The 26,467-nt window shown below is 44.3% G+C and overlaps 2 protein-coding genes across 2 annotated transcripts in view; one reads left to right on the plus strand and one right to left on the minus strand.

The window, feature by feature from the left end:
* SNX1 (sorting nexin 1) overlaps positions 1 to 26,467 on the plus strand; it is a 100,511-nt gene that overhangs the window by 63,194 nt on the left and 10,850 nt on the right. Inside the window, exons 11-14 of the mRNA XM_082254708.1 lie at positions 11,609 to 11,814; positions 11,913 to 12,056; positions 15,576 to 15,656; positions 26,264 to 26,335. Coding sequence (XP_082110834.1) covers positions 11,609 to 11,814; positions 11,913 to 12,056; positions 15,576 to 15,656; positions 26,264 to 26,335 — 503 coding nt within the window. The remainder of the gene's footprint in view (positions 1 to 11,608; positions 11,815 to 11,912; positions 12,057 to 15,575; positions 15,657 to 26,263; positions 26,336 to 26,467) is intronic.
* On the minus strand, positions 6,412 to 8,774 carry LOC309554553 (tigger transposable element-derived protein 1-like; the record flags this gene model as incomplete). Its single annotated transcript, XM_082256293.1, has 2 exons — positions 8,676 to 8,774; positions 6,412 to 8,564 (listed from the first exon to the last, which is right to left on the minus strand). The coding sequence occupies exon 2, from the start codon at positions 8,530 to 8,532 to the stop codon at positions 6,412 to 6,414; it is 2,121 nt and encodes a 706-aa protein (XP_082112419.1). The 5' UTR covers positions 8,533 to 8,564; positions 8,676 to 8,774.

Here is a 26,467-nt window from a genome sequence, read left to right on the forward strand (position 1 = left end):
ATCATGAACATTGTTAACCACTTGACCACAGGAAGGTTTTTCCTCCTTCATGACCAGGCCATTATTTGTATTATATAAACAAAAAGGAAAATAAACAGAAAAAAAAAAGACCAAAAACTGAAGAAAAAAAAAAACTATTTTGTTTTACTTCTTTAAAACCTATCCTATAAAAAAAAAATTTAAAAAATCGAATTTCTTCCTTCTTTTAGGTTAGTCTTTCTCAACCTTTTCAACACAGAGGAACTCTTGAAATACATTTCTGGTCTCGGGGAACCCCTGCTAAAAATGAAAAATGTACAACTCCATGACACATTAGTGTGACCGTCAGTGGGAAGATTGCTCCTTACTCTTGTCATCATTGGGAAGAATTACCCCCTTACAGATAGCTAAAAGGAACAATGGTGTCATTGGAAACTATCTGATAGGCAGAAATTGCCCATTGCTCAAGGATACCCTAGCAACCTCAGGAGGAACCCTAGGATTCCACGGAACCCTGGTTGAGAAACCCTGGTTTAGGCCAATATGTATTATGCTACTAGTTTTTGGTTTAAAAAAAAAATCCCAATAAGCGTATGATTGGTTTGCACAGAAATTTTAGTGTCTAAAAACGATAGGATATTTTTATGGAATATTTTTTTTTTTTTTTTTTTTTTTTTTTACTAGTAATGGCGACGATCAGTGACTTATAGCGGGACTGCGACACTGCAGCAGACAAATCAGACACTGACACTTTTTGGGGACCAGTGACACCAATACAGTGATCAGTGCTAAATCTAATTTCTTAATAAATTTAGGCCAAAATGTATTCTGCTACATCTTTGGTAAAAAAAAAAAAAATCCCAATAGGTGTATATTGATTGGTTTGTGTGAAAGTTATAGCGTCTACAAACTTTGTATAAATGCTGCAATTTTTAACGTATTTAATTTTTTATTAATGACTTGTAGTGGGACTATGAGTGCGCTGGGCAATCGGTCACTAACGCTGGCTGGGAGATACAATAACTATCTGACATGGACATCATCAAGTGACACTAGTACAGTGATCAGTGATAATGCCATACACTGTCACTGTACTTATGACACTGGATGTTAAGAGGTTAACATCTCAGGGTAATCACGGGGTGCTGTATTGTTAAAATTTGCTTTGCTGGGAGAAGAAACAGATTGTTCCCTCTGTACAGAGCCCTATGTGTTTGTCAACAATCAGCAGGCCTCAGCCATGAATCATTGCCTGAAACCTGTTGACAAAATCCTGTCCAATCACAGCTAGAGGCTGGGGGGGGGGGGCAGTGCCAACCTACAGGTGCGTGATTATGCCTGTACAAGCCGCCCACCTGCAGTAATATGCGTGCAGCAGGTCGGCAAGTGGTTGAAGTACATTTGGCAAATTTTTCTAAAGGGAAACTGTAAACTCACTACTTTACATTGTAGCAAAGTGTAATTTCTTCAGGGTTGTCATATGAAAAGGTATAACAAAATATTTACAAAAATGTGAGGTGTGTATGTATAATATATAATATAATATATAAAATTAATAATTTGTGAACAAATCGAGAAAGAATTATGAGAATCGTGATCTTCATTCTATGCAAAAAAAAACTGGATTCTCATTTTTGCCAGAATCGTTCAGTTCCGCATTTAACACTAGCAGAGGTGCTTATAATCAGCTTCTTTTTATGTAAAACATTTATCCCAAAAAGAATTAAAAAATGGTTTGCTGTAACTGCTTATAAAGAATTAGCTGGAGTTTGGCTTCAATTTGTTAGTGTATCTTGATCTGTTAGCACATCCAAAACTCCTCTCATCCCTAGACTCAGAATGCTGCTGTCTAAAGATGCCTCCTGTGCTCATTCATCTTCACCTGGTGATCTGGTCAGTAACACACCACCTGTATTACAGTGCCCCAATTCTGGATGAATGAGCAGCATTCTGAGTCTAGGGATGAGAGGAGTTTTGGATGTGCTAACAGATCAAGATACACTAACAAATTGAAGCCAAACTCCAGCTAATACTTTATAAGCAGTTACAGCAAAGCAATTTTTTATTCTTTTTGGGATAAAGCTTTTACATAATAAGAAGCTGATCATTATAAGCACCTCTGTTAGTGTTAAATGCAGAGCAAAAATGAGAATCCAGTTTTTTTTGCGTAGAATGAAGATCACGATTCTCCCAATTCTTTCTCGATTTGTTCACGAATTATTAATTATATATATATATACACACACACACCTCACATTTTTGTAAATATTTTGTTATACCTTTTCATATGACAACCCTGAAGAAATTACACTTTGCTAAAATGTAAAGTAGTGAGTGTACAGCTTCCCTTTAGAAAAATTTGCCAAATGTACTTCAACCACTTGCCGACCTGCTGCACGCATATTACTGCAGGTGGGCGGCTTGTACAGGCATAATCACGCACCTGTAGACCTGTATGACAGTGTAAATTTGCTGTCCCCTCAAAATAACTCAACATAAAGCCATTAATGTCTAAACTGCTGGCAACAAAAGTGAGTACACCCCTAAGTGAAAATGTCCAAATTATTATTATTATATAATTGTATATAGTTCACAAAGGTGAGTACACCTCTCTCGTTTTTGTAAATATTATTACACTTTGCTACAATGTAAAGTAGTGAGTGCACAGCTGGTATAACAGTGTAAATTTGCTGTCCCTTCAAAATAACTCAACACACAGCCAATAATGTCTAAACCGCTGGTAACAAAAGTAAGTACACCCCTACGTGGGCCCTATTAGCCATTTTCCCTCCCCGGTGTCATGTGACTTGTTAGTGTTACAAGGTCTCAGGTGTGAACTGGGAGCAGATGTGTTAAATTTGGTGCTATCGCTCTTACCTGTCTCATACTGGTCACTGGAAGTTCAACATGGCACCTTATGGCAAAGCATTCTCTGAGGGTCTGAAAAAAAGAATTGTTGCTCTACATAAAGATGGCCTAGGCTATAACAAGATTACCAAGACCCTGAAACTGAGCTGCAGCACAGTGGCCAAGACCATACAGTGGTTTTAACAGCACAGGTTCCACTTAGAACAGGCCTCGCCATGGTCAACCAAAGAAGTTAAGTGCAAGTGCTCAGCATCCTATCCAAAGGTTATCTTTGGGAAATAGACATATGAGTACTGCCAGCATTGCTGCAGAAGTTGAAGGGTTGGGGGGTCAGCCTGTCATTGCTCAGACCATACGCCGCATACTGCATCAAATTGGTCTTAATGGCTGTCTTCCCTCAAGGAAACCTCTTCTAAAGGTGATGCACAAGAAAGCCCGCAAACAGTTTGCTGAAGACAGACTAAGGACATGGATTACTGGAACCATGTCCTGGGGTCTGATGAGACCAAGATAAACTTATTTGGTTCAGATGATGTCAAGCGTGTGTGGCAGCAACCAGGCGAGGAGTACAAAGACAAGTGTGTCTTGCCTATAGTCAAGCATGGTGGTGGGAGTGTCATGGTCTGGGGCTGCGTGAGTGCTGCCGGCACTGGGGAGCTACAGTTCATTGAGGGAGCCATGAATGCCAACGTGTACTGGGACATACTGAAGCAGAGCATGATCCCCTCCCTTCGGAGACTGGGCCGCAGGGCAGTATTCCAACATAAAGACCTCAAAACACTGAGGTTAAAGATGGCCAAGCATGTCTCCAGACCTAAACCCTATTGAGCATCTGTGGGGCATCCTCAAACAGAATTTGGAGGAGCGCAAGGTCTCTAGCATAGCATCCACCATCTCTGTGATGTCGTCATGGAGGAGTGGAAGAGGACTCCAGTGGCAACTTGTGAAGCTCTGGTGAACTCCATGCCCAAGAGGGTTAAAACAGTGCTGGAAAATGGTGGCCGCATGAAATATTGAAATTTTGGGCCTAATTTGGACATTTTCACTCTAGGGTTGTACTTACTTTTGATGCCAGCAGTTTAGACATTAATGGCTGTGTGTTGAGTTATTTTGAGGGGATAGCAAATTTACACTGTTATACAAGCTGTACACTCACTACTTTACATTGTAGCAAAGTGTAATTTCTTCAGTGTTGTCACATGAAAAGATATAATAAAATAAATATAAAATAATATATATGTTTTTTTATTAACCATTTAAATTAAAGCTTTGACTAGGATTACCCCCTACTTTGTCATGATAATGGATTAAATAAAGACAGCTCACATTTGAAAAAGCATGGCACGAATTTACACTTCATGGAGAGGGATGAAGGATGCAGTGTCACCGGGGCCTCTGTCTGACGAAGAAATGCAGTACCGCCCATCCACCGCATCCTGTTGTCTCTCAGCTGACATAAATTCCTGTATCGGTGTCGTTTGTTTTCAGCGCTGACTCTGCCGCAACCGATGGCTTCTTTCCTTATTGAGATGGAGGGGGGGGTGAATCAAGATCGCAAATATTATACGATTAATCGTGCAGCTGTAGTTAAATGTTTTTTCTGATCTCTGTAACTGATACATTCTGCTGGAGAGCTTGTTCTTTTGAAAAATTAGACTTACTGCTTGATCGCCAAGTGAAAATAGAAGAAAGAATTAGTAAGCTGCAACTTAATGTTTGCTTTTGGGTTTACTACCACTTTAAGGCTATAACTTGGTACAGTGGAAGCATTTCTACATTAAAGTCTTCAGTAAGATATATTATATTATTTTCCAAAGTCCCCACCTTTAGGTCCAGAGTCTGACAGTGCAGAATACAAATGCCTCATGGGAACCTGAAAAAATACCCTCCTCAGAGGACAAATATCTGCTGTGGTGAGTGCACCAAGCATTTATGAGGCAATCCTATTTTAATAGGGCTATTCTGGTTAGCCTACTGCAGTTTGAGAAGCCCAAAATTATTACTAGAGGAAGAGATGCAAACTGAATAGCCATACACAACTGTGTACCTCTCCAGGCCCTCACTTAGTGCGGTCCATGAACATTCTTGAGGAGTTGGATCTTTTTTTTCTGGTGTTGCAGCTACTGCTATTTTGACATGTCTTGTACTCAGGGTAAGGATGGCTGCTCTGCAGTTGCTGGTGATCTACCAAATAGGACTTAATTTGTACTCTGTGCAAAGCTGAACCAAGTACAGAAAAAGTTTGGTTTTCTATGCCTCCTACAGACCTAGCCAGACTTTCCTGCATCAGTGGCCATTTTCAAGTTTCCTCTTTCATCTTCTGTTGCTCATTCTGCTTCCTGTATTCAGTGGGAGTATTGTTTTTGTTATGACTCAGTACAACTTGTTGCTTCCCCTAATCGCAAGGGCTTCAAATACCCTTCACAATCTTCTTCAGCAGAATCTGACAGAGATCTCCAACATTTCTATATCTGTTCAGGTCATCCAGAGAACTCGGAGGTTGAGTCTGTCTCTCCCTTCCTTAGAGGAGGAGACCCCACCTACTGAATTTCAGCCAGCAATAGAAATATATATATATATATATATATATATATATATATATATATATATATATATATATATATATATAAAGTGTATATATGTATTAAATAGAGAACGCTATATCTGTCTCTCTATCCTTATTTTTTGTGGTGTAGTAAGGCTTTCTCACCAGTATCCTTTATGAGCTGCAGTCTTTTCGGCTCTTCGTTGGATAAAATCATTAAAAAATGCAATTAAGTGTAATAGTACTCTTAGTAATAGTACTATCCCAGGCATGCAAAAACAAGACTCAACAGTGCAGGTCGACACTATCCTGCCCTGCATCAAAACATTCCTTTTTGTTCTTTCACATTAGGTTTCAGTTCCCCGACCACAGTTCTTCCATCCTCTCTGGCTTAGGGGGTTCTAAACATTTATGGCAAATCAAAGGATCAGAACTTGTGGATAAATCAACCTATGTAGAAAGGTCCCGCTCCTTCTTAGGTGGGGGGTGCTTGATGACTTTTGCAGAGATTTGGAAAGCTTATGTGGCATCAGAACATAAAAAGTCAACTTTGATTCGATCACCTCACTTGGAGTACTTGGGGCCCTCTCCTCCAGGATTCCTTTTCAGGCCAAGGCCTTCTTGCCTCAGGAGACGTTGACAAAAGTACTACTTCAAGACATCCATCTTTCTTGTGAAGCTGTCTGTTATTGCTGGTATCAACCTGTGAAGCAGTCCCATTTGCTCTTTCACTACAGAATATTTCCACTGTGTGGGACTAATGTACAGGCATACCCCGCTTTTAAGTACGCAATGGGACCGGAGCATGTATGTAAAACGAAAATGTACTTAAAGTGAAGCAATACCTTTTTTTCACTTCTCAATGCATGTACTACATTCCAATAGTCATTTAGAGGCATAACTGATATAAATAATGCATTGATAACTAAAATAAACATAATACAGTACAGTATTAAAAAAAAAATTGTAAGCTTACCCCATCTTGATTGTTGTCGCAAGGCCAGAGAAGCTGAGAGAGTTTAATGTAGTAGGAATGATGAAGGCATACAGGTATCTTCTGTTTCACAAGCCAAGTCTTCAAAGGCGAGACGCTTTCTTGCTGGTGAATTGGGTCTACAAGTAGAAGTAGCAATCAGAGTAGGAGCAGCTGGAAATGGACTGGAAGGCATACAGGTATCTTCTGTTTCACAAGTCAAGTCTTCAAAGGCGAGACGCTTTCTTGCTGGAGAATTGGGTGTACTACAAATAGCAATCAGTGTAGGAGCAGGACTTGATGATGATGTCGGAGCTGAAAATGGACTGGCAGGCATACAAGAATTTTCTGTTTCACAAGTCAAGTCTTCAAAGGCGAGATACTGTCTTGCTGGCAAAGTGGGTGTATTACAAAGATCAATCAGAGTAGAAGCAGGGCTTGATGGGGATGTCAGAGGTGAAAATGGACTGTCCGTTGATGATGATCTAGGATCAAAATGACTGTCAGTCAATGTGGATGATGTGCGTGCTGATGGACTTTTAGGAAAGTAACTGTCTATGGAGGTTTGAAGTGTTGCTCTCTTCTTTTCCCTGTAGATTTCTTTGTAGCAGGCATAAGCCCCTGAAATGTTAGCATTGACTTTGGAACTTCTTTCAAAATCCCTATCATGCTTTTCAAAAAGAGCCATGGCGCTATCAAGATGACGAAAAGCTTCAAAGAGAATTTTTGTAGTTAAGCCTTCAGGCTGTTCAATGATCTCAACCTCATCCTGCACATCTTCTTCTCTCTCCTCTTCAAGTTCTAGAAGATCTTCATTGCTGAGGGGCTCAGTGTGGGATGCAAGCAGTTCAGCAACATCTTCTGGCTCCACTTCCAGCTCTAACTGCCTTGCCATCTCTACAATATTTTCAGTAACATTAGCTACATGTTCTTCAAAGCCTTCAGAATCATCAACTAACTGTGGGCATAATTTTTTCCAGGCCCTTTTCATTGTGGTTTCCTTTATGTCATTCCAAGCATCTCTTACAGTTTTAATGCAATCCAAGATGTTAAAACTTTTCCAGAATTTGGATAGAACTTCTTTACCATCACCTTCTTCTTTGTCTATTGCTGCAACACACTTGCTGAATGTTCTTTTCAAGTAGTTCAACTTGAAGGCGGCTATGACACATTGATCCATTGGCTGTAGTAGTGAGGTGGTATTTGGTGGTAGGAATTGCACTCGAATGTTAGGGTTCAGCTCATCTAGCGTTCGAGGGTGTCCAGGGGCATTATCAACAAGCAGCAAAATGTGGAAAGGGACACCGTTGTCCTTGCAATAGGCTTTCACCTCTGGAACAAAGCAGGTGTCAAACCAATCTTCAAAAAGGGTTGCAGTTACCCATGCTTTTTTGTTAGCTCTCCAGTGCACTGGAAGTCTAGTTTTAACGTAGTTCTTCAAAGCTCTCGGATTTTCCCATCGGTAAATTAGCAAAGGCTTTAGCTTTAAGGTACCAGAAGCATTGCCACCTAACAGAAGGGTTATTCTATCTTTAGCTGGCTTGTAGCCTGGCATTGATTTTTCCTGTCTTGCGATGAAGGTTCTTGCAGGCATCTTCTTCCAAAATAGCCCAGTCTCATCCACATTAAAAATTTGATCCATGGAGTAGCCTCCGTCTTCAATAATTTTGGCCAATTCTGTTGGATAGCTTTCTGCAGCCTCAGTATCTGCAGCAGCTGCCTCTCCTTGTATTTTAATGTTATGTAGGTTAGACCTTTTCTTGAACCTATCAAACCATCCACGGCTTGCAAAAAATTCTGCATCCTTTGCTGCCTCACCTTTCTTAGCCTTCAAGTCATTGAATAGGCTTAAGGCTTTACTTTGTATAATTGCCTGGTTTACAGGAACATGACGTGTAGTCTGATTTTCTATCCAAAGTGTTAAGAGTCTCTCCATGTCTGCAACAATGCTATCTCTTTTTCGAATTGTTGTTGCGTTAACGGGTGTAGCACTCTTAATTTCTGCAAGAATTTTTTCTCTGTTTTTCATGATGGTGTTAACTGTAGTCCGAGTGAAGCCTAGCCTTCGGCCTATTTCAGCTTGAGGTACACCTTCATCATACAATTTAATAATTTTAGCCTTCATATCCAAGGTAATAGATTGACGTTTTTTTTTTGTATCTGTCATTATTGATGTACAGTGCTGTACACGAAAAGTACCTGTAACAATCAAAAGAACAGTGGATACAGGTGTTACCAAAAAAAAATACACAGTACAGGTAACGTACGAGTACAGTACATTTGCTCTAATGTTTACAGCAGTGCAATTACCTGTATGTTGGCAGGTTTTTGGGTGAACGGTGGGCAGTCGGCAACCGTGGGATGGCTGGCAGGCAACTCTGAGCTGGCTGTGGGCTGGCAACTATGGGCTGGTGGTAACTCTTGGCCTGGCTGGCGGTAACTCTTGGCTTGGCTGGCGGTAACTCTTGGCTTGGCTGGCGGTAACTCTTGGCTTGGCTGGCGGTAACACTTGGCTTGGATGGCAGTAACTCTTGGCCTGGCTGGCGGTAACTGGGGCCTGGCTGGCGGTAACTCTTGGCCTGGCTGGCGGTAACTCTTGGCCTGGCTGGCGGTAACTCTTGGCTTGGCTGGCGGTAACTGGGGCCTGGCTGGCACCAACTGGGGCCTGGCTGGCGGTAACTGGGGCCTGGCTGGCGGTAACTGGGGCCTGGCTGGCGGTAACTGGGGCCTTGCTGGCACCAACTGGGGCCTGGCTGGCACCAACTGGGGCCTGGCTGGCGGTAACTGGGGCCTTGCTGGCACCAACTGGGGCCTGGCTGGCGGTAACTGGGGCCTTGCTGGCACCAATTGGGGCCTGGCTGGCGGTAACTGGGGCCTGGCTGGCGGTAACTGGGGCCTGGCTGGCGGTAACTGGGGCCTGGCTGGCGGTAACTGGGGCCTGGCTGGCGGTAACTGGGGCCTGGCTGGCAGTAACTGGGGCCTGGCTGGCACCAACTGGGGCCTGGCTGGCACCAACTGGGGCCTGGCTGGCGGTAACTGGGGCCTGGCTGGCAGTAACTGGGGCCTTGCTGGCACCAATTGGGGCCTGGCTGGCGGTAACTGGGGCCTGGCTGGCGGTAACTGGGGCCTGGCTGGCGGTAACTGGGGCCTGGCTGGCGGTAACTGGGGCCTGGCTGGCGGTAACTGTGGCCTGGCTGGCGGTAACTGTGGCCTGGCTGGCGGTAACTGTGGCCTGGCTGGCGGTAACTGGGCCCTGGCTGGCGGTAACTGGGGCCTGGCTACTCCGGGCAGGAACTTGGCCTCTTCACTCGCAACTCCAGGCTGTGGGATGGCTGGCAGGCAACTCGCGGATGGCTGGGGGTCAACTCCAAGCTGTCTGTGGGCGTATCTCGCAACTCCAGGGTATACTGCGGCTGCGTGGCGAGCTGTCTGTGGGCGTATTCTGGGCAGGAACCTGGCCTCTCGCAACTCCAGGGTATACTGCGGCTGCGCGGCGCGGGAATGTCGGAACGTCCGTACTTGCGAGGCACTTTACGTACACTCTCGGGGCATGTCCGTACTCGCGAGTGTACGTAAAGTGAGTGTACGTAAAACGGGGTATGCCTGTAGTCTTTCTCTTACAATATGATCCTTTACGTCCTCAAACCAAGATGTCTGCCATAGTGGCTTCTCTCCCAGGTATTATCAGAGGCCAGAGTTTTTTTAATTCCCTTACATTAGAAGATTTTCATGATGGGCACCATTGTTCTTGGTTGGGGTAGAGTTCAGGATCATGTTTGCACAGGGTTGCTAGTCTCCAGAAGAATCGGTTCTTCTAATTAACATCCTGGAGTTACAAGCAGTTAGTCTGTTGGAACCCTTCCCTTTCAAGCCATCGGGTTCAATCAGAATTGCCTACATCAGTCATCATAGAGGCACCTGGAGCGTTTCAGCAGAAATGGAGAATGTTCTAGCAATGCTTGTGGTGCACATTCTCTTGTTGTAGAACTGGCAGGCAGATTTTTTATTTTTTTTCCAACAGACATCTGGACACAGGGAAATGTTTTCTTTGTCTGAAGGTGTTCCTGATCATATGTCTAAATTGCAAAACAATTGTGGATTTGCTGGCTTCTTGGCTCATTAAGAAGTTAGATGCTGATTCATCTCCAGGACATGTGACCCGACAGCAAATGCAGAGTATGCCCTGAACTGTTTTGTTCCTTTGCTGGAACTTTTATCTTGTAGTCTTTGAAGGATCGAGCCCGAGAGCAATTCCAGTCATTCTCATTTTTGACTGTCTTTGGAAAGTGTTGTACGTGACCACGTTCATCCACTAGTTCACACTCCATGACCTTTTTTCAGATTGGACAGATGTGTTATTCTAAGCAGTGTTGATCTTCCACCCTGCTTCTTGGTTGCTGTCTGACAGGTGGCAAGGCTGTTAAAACCCAGGTCCTGATAGACAGAAGCTTATCACTTGATAATAGTCCTGAGTGAAGACTGTAAGGTTTGCCTTCACCTGAAAAGCATACTGGCTAGGTAAGCCCTTAAATCTTTCAAAATGAAAACCCTGTGACTCCCCGAGGAAGCCCAGAAATAAAAATCATGGACCAACGTTATAATCTTACTTTCTATCCTGACCGGAAAAGGAAAGGAGGTGACAGTGGGGATTTTAAAATACACCTAAAGGCAAATGTTTTTGTTTCTTTGGATAGAGTAGACTGGGATTAGAATGCCTGTCAGTTTTTATTGTGGTCTGTGCCCCTGGTAGGGAGGTTCAACTTCTTTGTTCTGTTTACCATTATCGCTAAAAGTGAAAGTAAAATATTGCTACATTTTGGGTTGTCCCCAGAAAAGTAATTGAGGGAAAATCTTCCAGTGGGAACACTAGTTCAGGGGACCTGGGGGTCCCCATGGATATCCCTTTATTTGCAGAGGTTTCCTCTCTTCCTGTTTGGCTAGGAGACAGGAAGTGAAGGGAAATCTCCACAATATTAAACAGATGGCCAAAAAATAAATCTGTCGGGTTATTACCCTCCCTTACTCTATCCAAAATGGAAATAAAAAGTTTTGCCTGTAATTCTACTTTTATTTTCTTTGTTTCCAGGCCTGATCAGATGGGAGGAGGAGTCTTTTGGTTGGCTGTTGTAGTGAAGTAGGGGGCAAGAAAGCTAAATAGGTTCTAACCCATCACTACTTTATCCAACTGTAAAATAAATATTGGCTTGAGCAACACCTTTTAAATGTATTGTTTCTGATTACAGAGCTGGCTGTGAATACTGCTCAGTTTGCCAAGAGTTTGGCCATGCTGGGGAGCTCTGAGGATAACACAGCTCTTTCCAGAGCTCTATCCCAGTTAGCAGAGGTGGAAGAGAAGATCGAACAACTACATCAGGAACAGGCCAACAGTGACTTCTACTTGCTAGCTGAGCTTCTAGCAGATTACATCCGCTTACTGTCAGCAGTGCGGGTGAGTGGCTTGGCTTTACATATTCCTCCTAGTGTTCATATAGATTGTGATTTAAATTTTTAATGTAGTGATTAACTGCTGTATTTTACCTACTGAAGGGTGCTTTTGACCAGCGAATGAAGGCCTGGCAGCGCTGGCAGGATGCCCAGTCAACATTACAAAAAAAAAGGGAGAATGAGGCTAGACTGTTGTGGGCCAACAAACCAGATAAATTACAGCAAGCCAAGGATGAAATCTCTGAGGTAAGCAAGGAAAAGGAAAGGTGCATGCAGAAGACTGTTTTGCAAATGTAAGCTTTACTTTTTTGAAGAAGAACCTTCTCAGACAATCTGTCTTAAATCATAAACAAGCTAACTGTGTAATTTGAGCTATACAGTACAGTGCAAACGCTTAAAACAGGTGTGACCAAATCCTGTAAAGTAAGAATGGTTTCAAAAATATATTTTTTAATTGTTTATTTTTATCCAGTTAGGAAAAGCAAAGTGAGAGAACAGAAGAAAAATTTAAATCAAATCAATATTTGGTGTGACTACCCTTTGGCTTCAAACCAGCATCAATTCTTCTAGGTTCACTTGCACACAGTTTTTGAGGGAACTCTGCATTTAGGTTGTTCAAAATGTCTTGGAGAGCTAATCACAAATCTTCTGTGGATGTAGGCTTCCTCAAATTCTTCTGTTTCTTCATGTAATCCCAGATAGACTTGATGTTGACCTAAGGGCTCTGTGGGGACCAAACCATCACTTCTAAGACTCCTTGTTTTTCTTTACTCTGATAATCGTTCCCTAATGTCAGTATTCTGTATGTTTGGGGTCATCGTCCTGCTGCAGAATAAATTTGGGAATCACAAGCTTCCCTGATGGTATGGCATGATGGGTAAATATCTGCCTGAGGGCGCCATTGATCGGACAACATTGAGGACTGTAGACGCAGTGTTAGACCAAGGAAACGTAATGCAGCAGATGAAAGACACATCTTGCTTCCCTTCGACATCGAGAGATGTCCAGCAGTGCCATCATCGCAGAACTGACAGAAACCAGTAGGACCGAGGTACATCCATCTACTGCCCAGATAAGTCTGGTAGAAGTGATCTTCATTGAAGAATTGCGCCTAAAAAGTCAAACCTCGGACGTGGAAACAAGGTTTAACAATTCAAGAAAGCGTAGGAATTGGGGTGCAGAGAAATGGCAGCAGGTGCTTTTGGACTACGGAGTCAAGATTTTTGAAATATTTGGCTGTAGCAGGAGGCCATTTTTTTTTTTGCTGAAATGCTAGAGAGCGGTACAATGAGTGTCTGCAAGCAACAGTGAAGCATGGTGGAGGTACCTTGCAAATTTGGGGCTGCATTTCTGAAAATGGAGTTGGAGATTTGGTCAGGATCAATGGTGTCCTCAATGCAGAGAAATATAGGCAGATACTTATCCATCATGCCATACTATCAGGGAGGTGTGGGATTAACCCCAAATTTATTCTGCAGCAGGACAACCACCCCAAACTTACAGCCAATGTCGTTAAGAACTACCTTCACTGTAAACAAGGAGTCTGGGAAGTAACGGTTTTGCCCCCACAGAGCCCTGATCTCAACATAGTCTGTCTGGGATACATGAAGAGAAAGAAGGACTTGAGGCTGCCTACATCCAGAGAAGATCTGTGGTTAGTTCTCCAACCTACCTTCAAACACTGTGTTCAAGTGTACCTAGAAGTGATGCTGATTTAAAGACAAAGGGTGGTTACACCAAATATTGATTTGATTTGGGTTTCTCTTCTGTTTTTTTACTTTAATAGTTTATTTTATTCAATTAACCAAATCGGTGCGACTTTGCGGTGCTGTACCGATTCCCAAAAGTAGTTTCTGCACTACTTTCGGCGATTTTTGGGGGGCGATTTCCTGCCTAAAACTTTTTCACAGTACTGTGTGTGTGTATGTATATGTGTATATGTGTGTATATATATATATATATATATATATATATATATATATATATATATATATATATTTCAACTTCCTGGACTATGGAATGCCTTTCTCCAATTTCAGAGATATGGGGGGGGGGGGGGATGTTTTGTGGCTCAGATCAGGAGAGCCACCTTGGGTGAAAACGCTGCTTCTTCATAGACATCATAGACATGGTACAGTGAGTAAACATCTCCTTAGGACAAGAAGTGTGTTACTGCGTGGATCGCCTGGTAAAAATTAAGGGGGAAAAGATGAAAAAAATTAGGGCCTGGTAAGCTGCAAATATATTTGTTTTTGGTTTAGATGTGTTTTAAGCTGACTTTAACCTAGGATGGGATACTGCTGGTGTGCATCCAGATAGCAGCCCAAGTGTACACAAACTGGTTGCTTTGTGAGTTTAGTTAATGCACCCGAGCCATTATAGGTTACAGGCTGTGATTAGAATAGAGCAGGGATTCCCTAACTACGGCCCTGCAGTTGTTCAGAAACTATTCCATCATGCCTAGTCATGTATGGGAATGTCAGAGTTTTACAATGTCTTAATAGTTTGGGAATCCCTGGAATAGAGATTTATGAATATGGTGACCTTTAACACTTGGCAAGTAGCAGGCACAGCCCCACCAAAAATAAGTTAATGCATTTTACAGCTACAGTAGTAAATGGTCTCCTTGCAGTAATTTAATGATTTTAATGCTTATTTGTCCTAAATTGCTCATAAATAAGCATTCATATAATCCTTCCAGGGTTTGTATCTACAAGCTACTCAGCATATGTGTATAGTTTACGGTAACGGTCCCCAACCTTTTTGGCACCAGGGATCTGTTTCATGGCAGCCAATTTTCCTAGGGAGCCTGAGGAATGATGATGATGATGATGGTGGTTGTTGTGGACGGGTCATGGGATGGGTTATTCACAAAGTCTGTCCTTAACTCCCTTTTACATCACAACTCCCCTTTACAGCACAGCCCCCCCCCCTTTAGATCAGTGTCCACAGTCCCCCTTTACATCACAGTTCCCCCTTATAAAGCAGTCCCACAGTGTCCTCAGTTCCCCTATACATTACAGTGCAGTCCCCTTTACATTAATGTAATGGGGACTGCTCTGTAAAGGGGGCACTGCCATGTAAAGTGCCCCCTTTACATCACAGCCCCCTTTTAGTGTGCAGTTCCCTTTACATTACAGTGCCCCCTTTACATCACAGCCCACCTTTACATTACAGTACTCCTGCAGTCTGCCTCCTCCTCTTTTCCTCTCTAACAATAATCTCTGCCTCCCCTGCACAGGACTCCTACCTGCATGGCAGAGGCTGTTAAGTCTCTATGTCCTCCCAGCTCCTCCGCCCACCAGCCTGGCTGACGATGTCATCCTATCAGCCAGGCAGAGGGTGGGAGGAGCTCTCTATTCCGATCTGAAGCTCCTTCCACCCCCTGCTGTGGGGCCCGGTTACCAATAGGCCACAAACTGTTACGGACAAGGCACAGACAGGCAATGGTCCCTGGCCTGGGGGTTGGGGACCCCCTGGTTTACAGTCTAGGCACAAGTAGAAATAAACCACTATTCATTTTTGTTCATGATAAGTTTGCAAGCAAAACAATTCTTGTTGCTAATAGCAACCACTCATTTGCCTAATTTCATTAGTATACTGTGAAATTGAAAATTAAACCAGGATTCTAAATTCAATGGAAAAGGACATCATTTTTTTATTTGGCACGCTTTTTATACTTAAACTTCTAAACTCTGTAATTTAGCCCTATGTTGCTGCTTACATTAGATTTACATTCTAAACCTTGGTCATGTGTTTTGTTAGTGGGAGTCCAAAGTCACCCAGTATGAGAGAGATTTTGAAAGAATTTCTATTACTGTTCGGAAGGAGGTCACAAGGTTTGAGGTAAGGCCACTTAATTGCTGAACATTTTAATATTGATCATGAATAACCATGATTACCTACATTTTACAGTTTGCTATAAGAATTCAGCGTAATGTGAATAACCTGCTGTTTTTACTATTTGCATGATGTGCTATATTGAAATATGCTTTACTGTCATTTTGAAGTGTAGGTCCAGCCACACTTCTTTTTTTTTTTTTCTTCGTTTTTGGATAACGTGGAAAATAATTAGAATTCCATTCATTTTTTTTTGTTGTCTAGGATCCCCAGATTTTTTATTTATTCTTCCTGCTCAGCTGACATTTTACCAAAAAGAACTCTCCAACAGCAGTACAAAATGAAAAAGCTTTCTTTAGTAGAGTAGGGGAAGGCTAGAACCCCTGTGAGGTTTTTTTTTTTTTATTTTTTTGTGTCCCAGTTGCAAATGTTCACTCATTTGTGCCTTGTGAAATCCTTGTCTTTAGGACAAGTGAAGCTAAATCTCCCCAACCGTTTCCTGGATAGCAGTGTAAAAAAGAAAACAGCAGTCCTTCCCCACACTGTCAAAACTATAAACAAGTTTTTGGCTTGATATACGCTTTATGGCCTTTTATAAGTTGAAGAGGTAATATTGGGTTCCCATCCAATCTGCTCATGTAAGTACTATGTCCTTAGACACAAACTGGCTGCGCAGCTTAAAAACTGCTCCATATTCTTTAGGAAAGATGTTTCATCCTCTCTAAGGACAAGAAAACCAATGTGATGGTGACAAGCTGAATCCTGAACAGTAATCGAGATAAACCTAGTCATTTCCTAAGAGACAGTCAGTAATAACTGTGTTTAAACCACTTCTGGGAACTGCATGACAATTTAAGCTGCTGTTTATCATGGTTGAATTGCTGCTAGTATTGTAAAAATATTTGCATGTACATTGAAAAGTGCAGCTTCTGAATGATTACAGCCATACTGACGTGTCTACACCAGAAGTACCTGTGCTAATATCATCTACAGTGAATTTCAACATTTTGAAGTGTTCTATGCATCATTAAGTGCTGTAGCAATTGTGCTTTTAAGATTGAAGCTTGTGAGTTAGGCATTTGCCATACTCCGTTTGTGAATGTTTGTTTAGCTTATGTTAATCATGTACCTTTGTTACTGTTGTAGACAAGAATATTAGTGGTTTTCGTTAGCTCTTTCAGCATGTTAAAAGAACTTGAATGAAAATGTTTTTTGTAATACTTAAAATACAACTATGTATGACCGTTTAACCCCTTTAGCTCTGGAAGGTTTTATCCCTTTCCTGACTAGGCCATTTTTTTGCAATACGGCACTGCGTTGCTTTTAGTGACAATTGCACGGTCCGTTAAGCTGTACCCAAATAAAAAGGCCGTCAATTTTGAGGAAATAAACCTTTCTCTTTCATTCATTGATGGACACCGCTCTGGATCTACAATTAACTGCCTGGCTGGGCGACAGGCTGGATAATCTAGATCCAGTGGTCACCCCAGTCTGGCCATTGAACACGCGCAGATTTAGCCCTGCGCTAGTTCGGCCTGCGGGTTAAATGCCTCATGAGGTCACATACAACCGGGTCTCGGTCCAAGTCGCAGCGTTCTTTCTGGCTGTCAGCCCCCCCTCCATTTCGATGGCGATGGGTTCTGTTTGGAGCAGGGCCCACCTGGCTCCTGGTATGCTGACTAGCTGTCCCCCCTCTCCCCCTAGAGGGTTTTGGGGTGGACGTGGGCCCCTCCTTGGTATGTTCAGACTCCCGGGTTCCTCCATCTGTCCCCAGGCACCCCCTTTCATTTGTCCCCCCCCCCATCATATCTCTCCCCCCCCCCCTTAGGCTGGGACTGTGTGGGTGGTCTGGACACTCCCTGGGGTGGGGGCTGGGCACGATGCAAGCTATGGGGGCAGTGCAGGGGGGGGGTGGCCATCCTGCCTGGGCCAGTCCTTGAGGCCTAGGGATCCCTCCTGGGTCTCTAGGAGCCTTGTGATGCTCCCATTTTCTTGTAGCCTGTGTGCTTCAATGCAAGGCGGCCATGTTTGTGTAGTCCGGCGACCATTTTGCTGTGGTTTGCCATTGAAAATAGCAGTGGCCATGACAGTGGAGCCGTCTGGGCCGCGATTTTGGCAATGGGAGCTGCTCCTCATTCCCTAGTGCTGACTCCTGGATCTTTTTTTTTTTGGATAATCAGTTTTTATTGAGAGAGTTATAACAATACAGTAAGTTGCTGAAAAAAAAGAGGAAAACTCAACATGAGGCAAATCAAGGCCAATGGTGCATAACTGAGCAACAACAGTAGAGACTAGACAAACCACAATAAATCTGCAAACCAGTAGATCAAAAGGTGAGGCTAAGCCCCAGGGTGGAGACCAAGGCCGGCATAAACCTGTGTGGTGGCAGGGCTCCCCCAGGTCCAGGCATTTGGCCCCATCTGACCCACCACTCCCCCTCCGATGAGGTAGGAGAGAGAGCGAGCCCATGCCCCCAAACAATAAAGCTTATAAAAGAAAAAGAACAAAAACAGCACGGGCCATCTAGGTCCACCACAACAGGGCGAGCTGTCGCACAGTGCTCAAGAAAAGGAAAAATGAAAAATAAATAAAAACAAAGGGGGGGAACTCTGCCATCCAAAAGGGAAAGGTCAGGTAACCAGAGGGTGTCCACACCTGGCTCCAGGGGCAACTGACATGGGAACATATGCAATGTTACGTAGCAGGAAGGTGGGAGGCCTGCAGTACCTGCTGGTGGAATGAGGGGTCGGCTAGAGCCAGGGGGGCCACATCCAGACTGGAGGACACCGGGAGCTAGTTGGGTGCGTAACGACGCCACTGTGACCAAGCTGCATCAAACCTATCCCGGGTACCCCTACACGTAGCCATTCACTCCTCAGCCTCCATAATCTCCTTCACTTTGCGAAGTCAATCCGCCTCGCTAGGGATATGGGGGTCTTCCAATGGATAGGAATGAGGCGCTTGGCGGCGTTGAGTAAGTGTGGGAGAGCTCCCCACTTATATCTTGGGATGGGCACTGGGGGGGGGGGACATGCAGTAGGAAAAGCCCTGGAGAGTCCGGCACATCCAGACCCAAGCCATCCTGGAAGAGTCTCCTTGCCATTTCCCAGAAAGGCCTGATCAGGGGTCATGTCCACCATATGTGAAGGAGCGTCCCCCTCTGCCCACAGCCCCTCCAGCACTCATCCAAAACACCAGGGCAAAATCTAGCTATAGTCCCTGGGACCCAATACCATCTTGTAAGCAGCTTATAATTATTCTCCTGTGTCTTGGAATCCACGGAGCTAGAGTGGGTCAAACGATACAGGCGGTAGAGGTGCTCCGAGGTAAACTCAAGGTGCAGGTCCCGTTCCCATTCCCTGATAAAATATGGTTTGGGGGAGGGTTTGGCTGCTTCTAACAATTTATACAGGAGCGAGAGCAAATGCGGGTCGCGGGCTGCCCATAAGCGTTCAAAGTCAGTGAGCTTGGTTCTGACCTGGGCCGTCTGATGGACAGAGGTCACTCCTGGATCCTTTTGATTCCAGATCGTCACTTATGCAGTGCAGATTCTCCTGGTGGCTGTGGTGCCTGGTTTCTGTGGGGTGTTGAGTCTGGTGGGGACCTCTCCCTCTCTGCTGAGGATCAATTGGTGCTCTGTGACTGGCAACCAGGTGGTGCTGCCAGAGCTGTGGGGGGTTGTCCTTTTAGCAGTGTTTTTTACACTTTTTTGTGGGGTCCCCCTGGGGACTCATTGAGTCTTTGGAGCACATCTCTCCCCACCTGAATCCCCTCTCTGGGGCTGCGGGGCCCTCCGGTTCCCATCCATCCATTGATGCACTGACGACGTTCCTGGAGTCCCTTGTGCTCCTGGGTGGAGGTGGTTTTTGGGCGATGGGCTGGCATAAAAGTGCCCTCCCTGCCTTCCACTGCTTAATCTGTCTTTTCAGATCCGGAATCTGATTTGGACGCCACAGACGTGGGTCACCCAGCTGGGTCTGCGACCACGCGCCCTGAATCCTCAGATAGTGAGGATGACTCCTCCACTTCTGCAACCGTGCACGAAAAGGTGCTGGTGGACGCACTGATTGTATCTGTGCTTGAGACTTTAAGTTGGAGGAGGCAACTGCTGCTACGATTGAGGAGCAGGTTCCCTTTGGCATTCACAAGCCATTCAGAGCGGCAAAAGGAGTTCCCTTTCCCCTCCTCTTTTGACAGAATTGTCCCTGAAGAATGGGGACGACCAAAGCGTCCCCTTGGGGTCCCTAAGCGAGTTGCTTGGCGATACCCCTATGAGGAGTCGCTTCTTAAGAAGTGGACTGTTTGACCGGCGGTGGACCCTCCGGTTTCCAGAAGGCAACCATGATTCCAGTTGAAGAGTCCCCTGGCCTTTAAGGACCCAGCTAACAGGAAGGCGTAGGCTGTGGCCTAAAATTTGTGCACCCTGGCTGGTTCAGCACTGAGGCAAATATTCACCTTTGCCCTGGTGTTGCAGGCTCTGAACAAGTGGGCTAAGTGACCTGGAGGAGGAGTAGCTCCCCCCTGCCTTTGCTCAACTGACGGACTTGCTGGTCCAGGGGCTGCAGTTTATCTGTGATGCGGCTCCCCTAGTGTCTCAGCTCTCTTTTGGCAGTGGTCCTTCGGGGGGGGCTTTTGGCTGCAGGCCAGACTTTAACAGGGCCTTGACTGATCTTTTATTTAGAGGAGATCGCCTGTTTGCTACTCTGGATGACATTATTAAAGGTCTCACCAGGCTACCGAGGGCAAGGACCCTCATAGACGTGGGCCCTTCTTCTCGGCTTACTGGAAGTTGTTTCGTCCCTCAGGGTTGACTGACAAGGGATCAGAGCCCTTCTGGGCCTCCCTCTGGAGGATCCAAGTGAACTTGGTCTGGCGAGTCAAATGTGGGCTTCTCCAGACCCGCGGACAAGGCCCCTTCAGCAGGAAGGTGCGCTCTCACCCGTATCTGGGGTAGGGGACGTCTTCGCTGGTTCCCTGACCCGTGGACTCTCCTGGTACGAGAATAAGTAGGTCAACGAGGTCATTCGGTCCAGCGTACATGTTCGAGCTTCGTTCTTACACTCCGGTAAGGTTCTTCCTTCCGACGTACGACTGTCCCCGGTCCGCTTACAGGCTCTTTTTGGGGCGGTGCAAACCTTTTCTTTACAGGTGATAGTCCCGGTTCCAACTTTGAAAAGTTGTCAGGGGTTTTACTTAAACCTGTTTACAGTCCCCGGGAAGGAAGGCAGGTGCCTTTTCTGTACCTCAAGGCCCTGAACTGCTTTGTGCGGGTGCAGAAGTTCAGAATGGAGTCTGTTCGCATAGTGGTGACTTTCCTGCATCAGGGATTTTCTTGCCTTCATCGACATCAATGAAGCTTACCTTCACATTCCAATATGTGTCGGTCTCCAGCACTTCCTCCGCCTTGCCGTGGCGGAGGAGCATTATCAGTTTGTGGCGTTACTTTTTGGTCTCACCTTTGCTCCTTGGGTCTTCACGAAAGTGTTGACCCCAGTCCTTGCATTATGTCAATGGGGGATCACGGTACTGGGCTACTTCGACGTCTTCCTTCTGCGAGCGGAGTCTGCTACTGCTCTGGTGGATAACCTGGAAATCACCATAGGAGCTTGAGGGAGTTTGGCTGATTTCTGAATTTTCAGAAGTCTACTCTTGTTACGTCCACAAGCTGGACTATCTGGGTCTGACTCTGGACTCTGTCTTAGCCAGAGTGCTCCTTCCTCTGGTCAAACTCCAGACACTATAGGCTGAAATTCGTCTCCTGCTGTCCAGCAGATGGCCATCTCTCCAGACTTGCATGCGGGTGCTGGGCCTGATGCTGTCTACCTTCGAGACGGTTCCATTTGCACAGTTCTATACAAAGTCTTTGCAAGGGAGATTCTGTCCAAATGGGGACAAGAATCTGCAGTCTTAGGTTCCTCCCCTTGTATTGGACAGTGGTCACCACGGATGCCAGCCTGTCTGGTTGGGGAGGCGTCCTCTGCAAATATTCTACTCTGGGATCTTGACACTGGAAAACTACTGATTAATATCTTGGAACGCAGAGCGATCAGATATCCAGTGCATATTCAATCGGACGATGCCACAGCATTGGCTTAGGTCAGTCTCCAGGGGGGCACAAAAAGTGTACTGGCGGCTCTGGAGGTACCCGGATTCTAAGGTGGGCAGAGTGGTTCGTTCCAGCCCTCACCGCCGTACACATTCCCAGATTGGAAAACTGGCAGAAGGATTACGTCAGTTGGCAAGAGTTGGACCAAGGGGAGTTGGTCCCTTCACCTGGAGGTGTTTCATCAGTTGTGTCTCCGGTGGGGCATCCCCGAGGTCTGTTGGCTTCCCGGCTCAACAGAAAGGTGCAGAGGTTTGTGGCTTGGTCACAGGATTATCTGGCAAATGCCACAGATGCGGTTGTTGCCCCGTGGAGTCAGTATAATCTGATTTTCGCCTTCCCTCCTCTCAAGCTTCTGCCAAGACTTCTACGCAGAATCAAGGCAGAAGGGATTCCAGTCATCCTAGTGGTCCCGGATTGGCCTCGCCGGGCTTGGTACCCTGATCTGGTGCGGCTGGTTGCCGACATTCCTTGGAAGCTTCCTCTCAGGGAGGATCTGCTGTCCCAAGGATCAATCTTCTGTCCTGCTTTACAGTCACTGTTAAAAGCTAGGAGGATCTACCATCGTACGTGGAAGACGTACATCGCGTGGTGTGAGTCTCTTGGGGTTCATCCTCGCTCTTGTTAGGTGGCTTGGATCTTGACCTTCCTTTTGAACAGAAACTGGCCTTGAGTACTATCAAGGGTCAGGTGTCGACCTTAGTGATCTTATTTCAATGGCCTTTGGCCACATACTCCCTGGTGCATACTTTTCTACAGGGAGTTAGGTGCTCTGTCCTCCAGAAGCCTCTTTTTGAGAATCTTCGGGAGATTCCCCTGCTCACACTGTCCCAGAAGGTGGCCTTTTGGTGGACATTTGCCTCTGCCTCTGTTTAGGGATCTGGTCCTTTTTGAGGGTGTATTTTTTTTTTTTTTCAGGTAAGCTCCAGTTTTCGTTCAGCTCCTGTTCACCTGGTTGGCTATAGTTAGCCATGGGAATTTATTTTTCGCTGTTCCCACCCCACTTGTTTACCACTGCTTTGGGATGTCCCAATGGTTAAGAAGATCAGGAGCTGTGTCCGTCAATGAACGAAAGAGAAAATGTGATTTTTGACTTACTGTAAAATCCATTTCTCTGATATTCATTGACGGATACAGCACCCACCCCTCTGTGGATTTGTAATTCTTCTGACACAAACAAAACTGAGTAGCTATAGCAGAGAGAGGGTGTATACCCCCTGGGACTGCCCATTGGTGTAGCCAGACTTTTTTGTCTGCCTAGTGTCCTACTCCTGTAGGGGGCAGTATAAACAATGGTTAAGACGATCATGAGCTGTGTCCGTCAATTAATATCAGAGATGTGGATTTTACGGTAAGTCAAAAATCCAATTTTTTTTTTTTTTTTTTTACTTTCTGCTATAAAACACATCCAATAAAAAAAAATGTAAAAAAATCTAAGTTCTTCATTTCTTTAAGCCAATATGTATTCTGCTACATGTTTTTGGTAAAAAAAAAAAAAAAATCCTAAGCGTATATTGACTGGTTTGAGCAAAAGTTATTGCATCTACAAACTATGGGATAGATTAATGGACTTTTTTTTTTTTTTTACATTTTTACTAGTTAATGGCGATCAATGATTTTTAGTGGGACTGCGACATTGCAGAGGACAAATCTGACACTAAGTGACACTTTTTGGGGACCAGTGACACCAATACAGTGATCAGTGCTAAAAAAAAAAAAAATTCACTGTATAGATGACACTGGCAGGTATGGAGTTAACATCAGGGGCGATTAAAGGGTTAAGTGTGCTCCTAGGGAGTGATTTCTAACTGGGGGGGAATGGATGCACTAGATGGAAACAGAGGTCCGTGTTTCTTCTTTGCAGAAACAAAGGGATCTCCATTTTCCTCTGTGACAGAATGGCGGTCTGCATCTCCTTGGAACGATCAGCGCGCGCCCCAGATCTCGTGCTTAAAATCACGTACAGGTACTTGATTTTGCCCAGGCTGGGCTGTCCTGCCACAGTATATATGCAGTAGTAGGGTCGTCCGGAAGCGGTCAAACAAGTACCAAATCCAGTTACTGTGATGTGATGTGATTAACAAGCCTTTATTAAAGGCAGCTCACAGATTTCAGCAGCAGAGGCAGTGCTGTCAATCCAGAAAGCCGTGGGCAGGACTAGGTGTAGCCAGTTGCTGGTTGATGATAAAGCCGCAGGCTTGTGAATTAGCAGTGACGATGCGGATAGCCACACCCACTATACTTAAAGCAGGCACAGCCTACATTAGAGTGGCAACTCTGCTCCTAATTTTGAGTAGTGCAGTGTTGTTGCCACAATCACAGGAAGCTGCAATAGATGGGCTTCACTGACAGACTTAAGGAAGTATACGTTTTTTAATCCCTCTGGTCACCAAATGCATGAGATGGGGATGAGCAATATTCACAACACAAGCTTCTGTCGCAAGTATAACTGGCAGGTTGGGCTGAGCTCACTTGAGTACTATCCTTTCTATGACAGCTTCCTTCACTCTCCAAGATCTCTGTTTACTGCCCGCACATTTATGCTGGCATATTGGCTTTAGGACACAAGAGCTGCGTCATATATTTTCAATGGGAGCTCATAGTTCTACCTTTTTAAAAAAAAAAAAAAACGCTAAGGATACTTTTTTATGTTCCAATGGTTTTTATTTGAATTTTCAACATCATAAAAGTGTAGTACAGTACAGAAACCATTCGTTGGTCCATCATATTACATAGAACCAGGTACATGCCAGATAATAAAAGAAGAAATAAATAATAAAAAGAAGGAAATGTTAGCGTTATCAGCCTAGCTACTCATGGACCTCTGTGTGTCCACCGATTCACTGGTAAAGTAGCTATATCTCCGATGAACTAAAGGTCGAATTGTGGACAACATACCTAAATATCATGTTTATAGTTCCCAACGGGGGGAACTACTGAATAAAAAATAACAGACGAATAGTAATGAATACTTAGCAATCTGTTGAACATATTCTTACTTGCGTTCTGTTCACTTATATAGACTCTTTCTAGCCCTTCAAAGTTTTACTAAGTGGCTTGGTCGCTCAGGACCAAGAGTGGCTTTGACTAAAATCCATCTTGTGGAAGTGAATACAGATAAATTAAGGGGGGGGGGGTGGAGGTGGAGTATAGAGAAAGAAAAAGGGGAGGTGAGAAAAGATAAGAAGAAAGTGTAAGTGTCTTAAGTATTAGGCTGTGGGCTAGTCCTACACAGGGGGCTGGTGTCTCTACATCCAGGTGGATTTTGACAAGTATTTTGTCCAGGGACTCCATATTTTCTGAAAGTAGGCCAGCTTATCCTGAAGGATAGCCGCCATAGGTTTTATTAATCATGATCCATGTCAATTTTGCCTTTAGGAGATCAAAAAGGACCATGGGTGATTTCCAGGATCGGGCGATGGATATCCTAGCTGCTGTGAAAATAAATGCGATTAGGCCTCTTGCATATCCTGGAATCCCCTCCATTGGCCTCCCCAAGAGCGCCTGCTGTGGAAACTTTTAGATTTACCTGAGTGAGGGAATAGATAAAATTGTATGTGCGGGTCAAAAACTGCCTTACCCTCCTGCACGTCCACAAGGTATGGAGGACCGTTCCCTCCTGGCCGCAACCACGAAAGCACCTGGAGGAGGTCCCCTGGACAGCAGACGCCAATCTGACTGGAACTAGATACCATCTCAAGAAAAAATTATAGTTTGCCTCAATCAGGGAGGTATTAATGCTAAGGATACTTTTTAAACGGTTTGTTCATATGATAAATCTTACAAGTAGTAACATACAGCTGGACTTGTTTTGTAATTCACCATTCCAAGCTTCCTCAGTTATAATATCTTACACGTGACTAACTATTGCTATACCATGACCTGAATAAATGAACATTCAAGGACATCTTGAGTATGTGCTAGGGTCCTCCTTTTCCATACTTTTATTAGTGGCTGGGATCAGTCACTTTAGTCTCTTGCTTGTAGCAGAAAGCCTGCCCTTATCCTCCTTCACTGTAGAGAACTCTCCAGACTTTTCCACCCCATAATATTACATCACGTTCATGGTAGAGCAAATTAGTTTTCATAATCATAACTTTGCTTCAGTGTATTTTTTTTGTTGGAGGATGAACTGTGGGGTGTCTTCATTATTATTGTGTGCAAAGTGCTAAGAGCGATCACTGAGATTGTAGCTCCATCTGCTGTTGCTATTGCCTTTAGTTGGTGTTTTGCAATTTGTGACTGATTTTATAATAATTATCTGTAATGACTAATGGTCCTTATGTCTGTGCTGCCTAAAATCTTCCTTTCAATGATACAGTATTGGTTGTAAAATGGTAGAAGTCAAACTGGCTGCTATAGACAAACTTCTTTTAAATACTTTCATACCTGAGGGGTTCCATAGTCTTTTTATTGTGTAAAATGTTTTGATTTCAGAACCGTTTAATTTGAATATTTGAGGGGGTAATTTTTATTGTCGGACTTACCTTTTTTTTTTTTCCTCTTACAGAAAGAAAAATCGAAGGACTTTAAAAGTCATATTGTGAAATACCTAGAAACACTCTTGAATTCACAGCACAAAGTAAGACCCTGACTTGTAAGCTGACCTGTAGTCTCGTAGTTAATAACTATACTTGAAAATAGTTGTTTGTGCGATGGAAAAACTCCATCTTGTGTGTCATGGTAAATCTGCAGCTGGAGAAGATAAAAATTC

Source organism: Pelophylax lessonae, assembly GCF_965119305.1.
Source record: "Pelophylax lessonae genome assembly, chromosome: 4".
In the NCBI taxonomy this organism is placed as follows: Eukaryota; Metazoa; Chordata; class Amphibia; order Anura; family Ranidae; genus Pelophylax; species Pelophylax lessonae.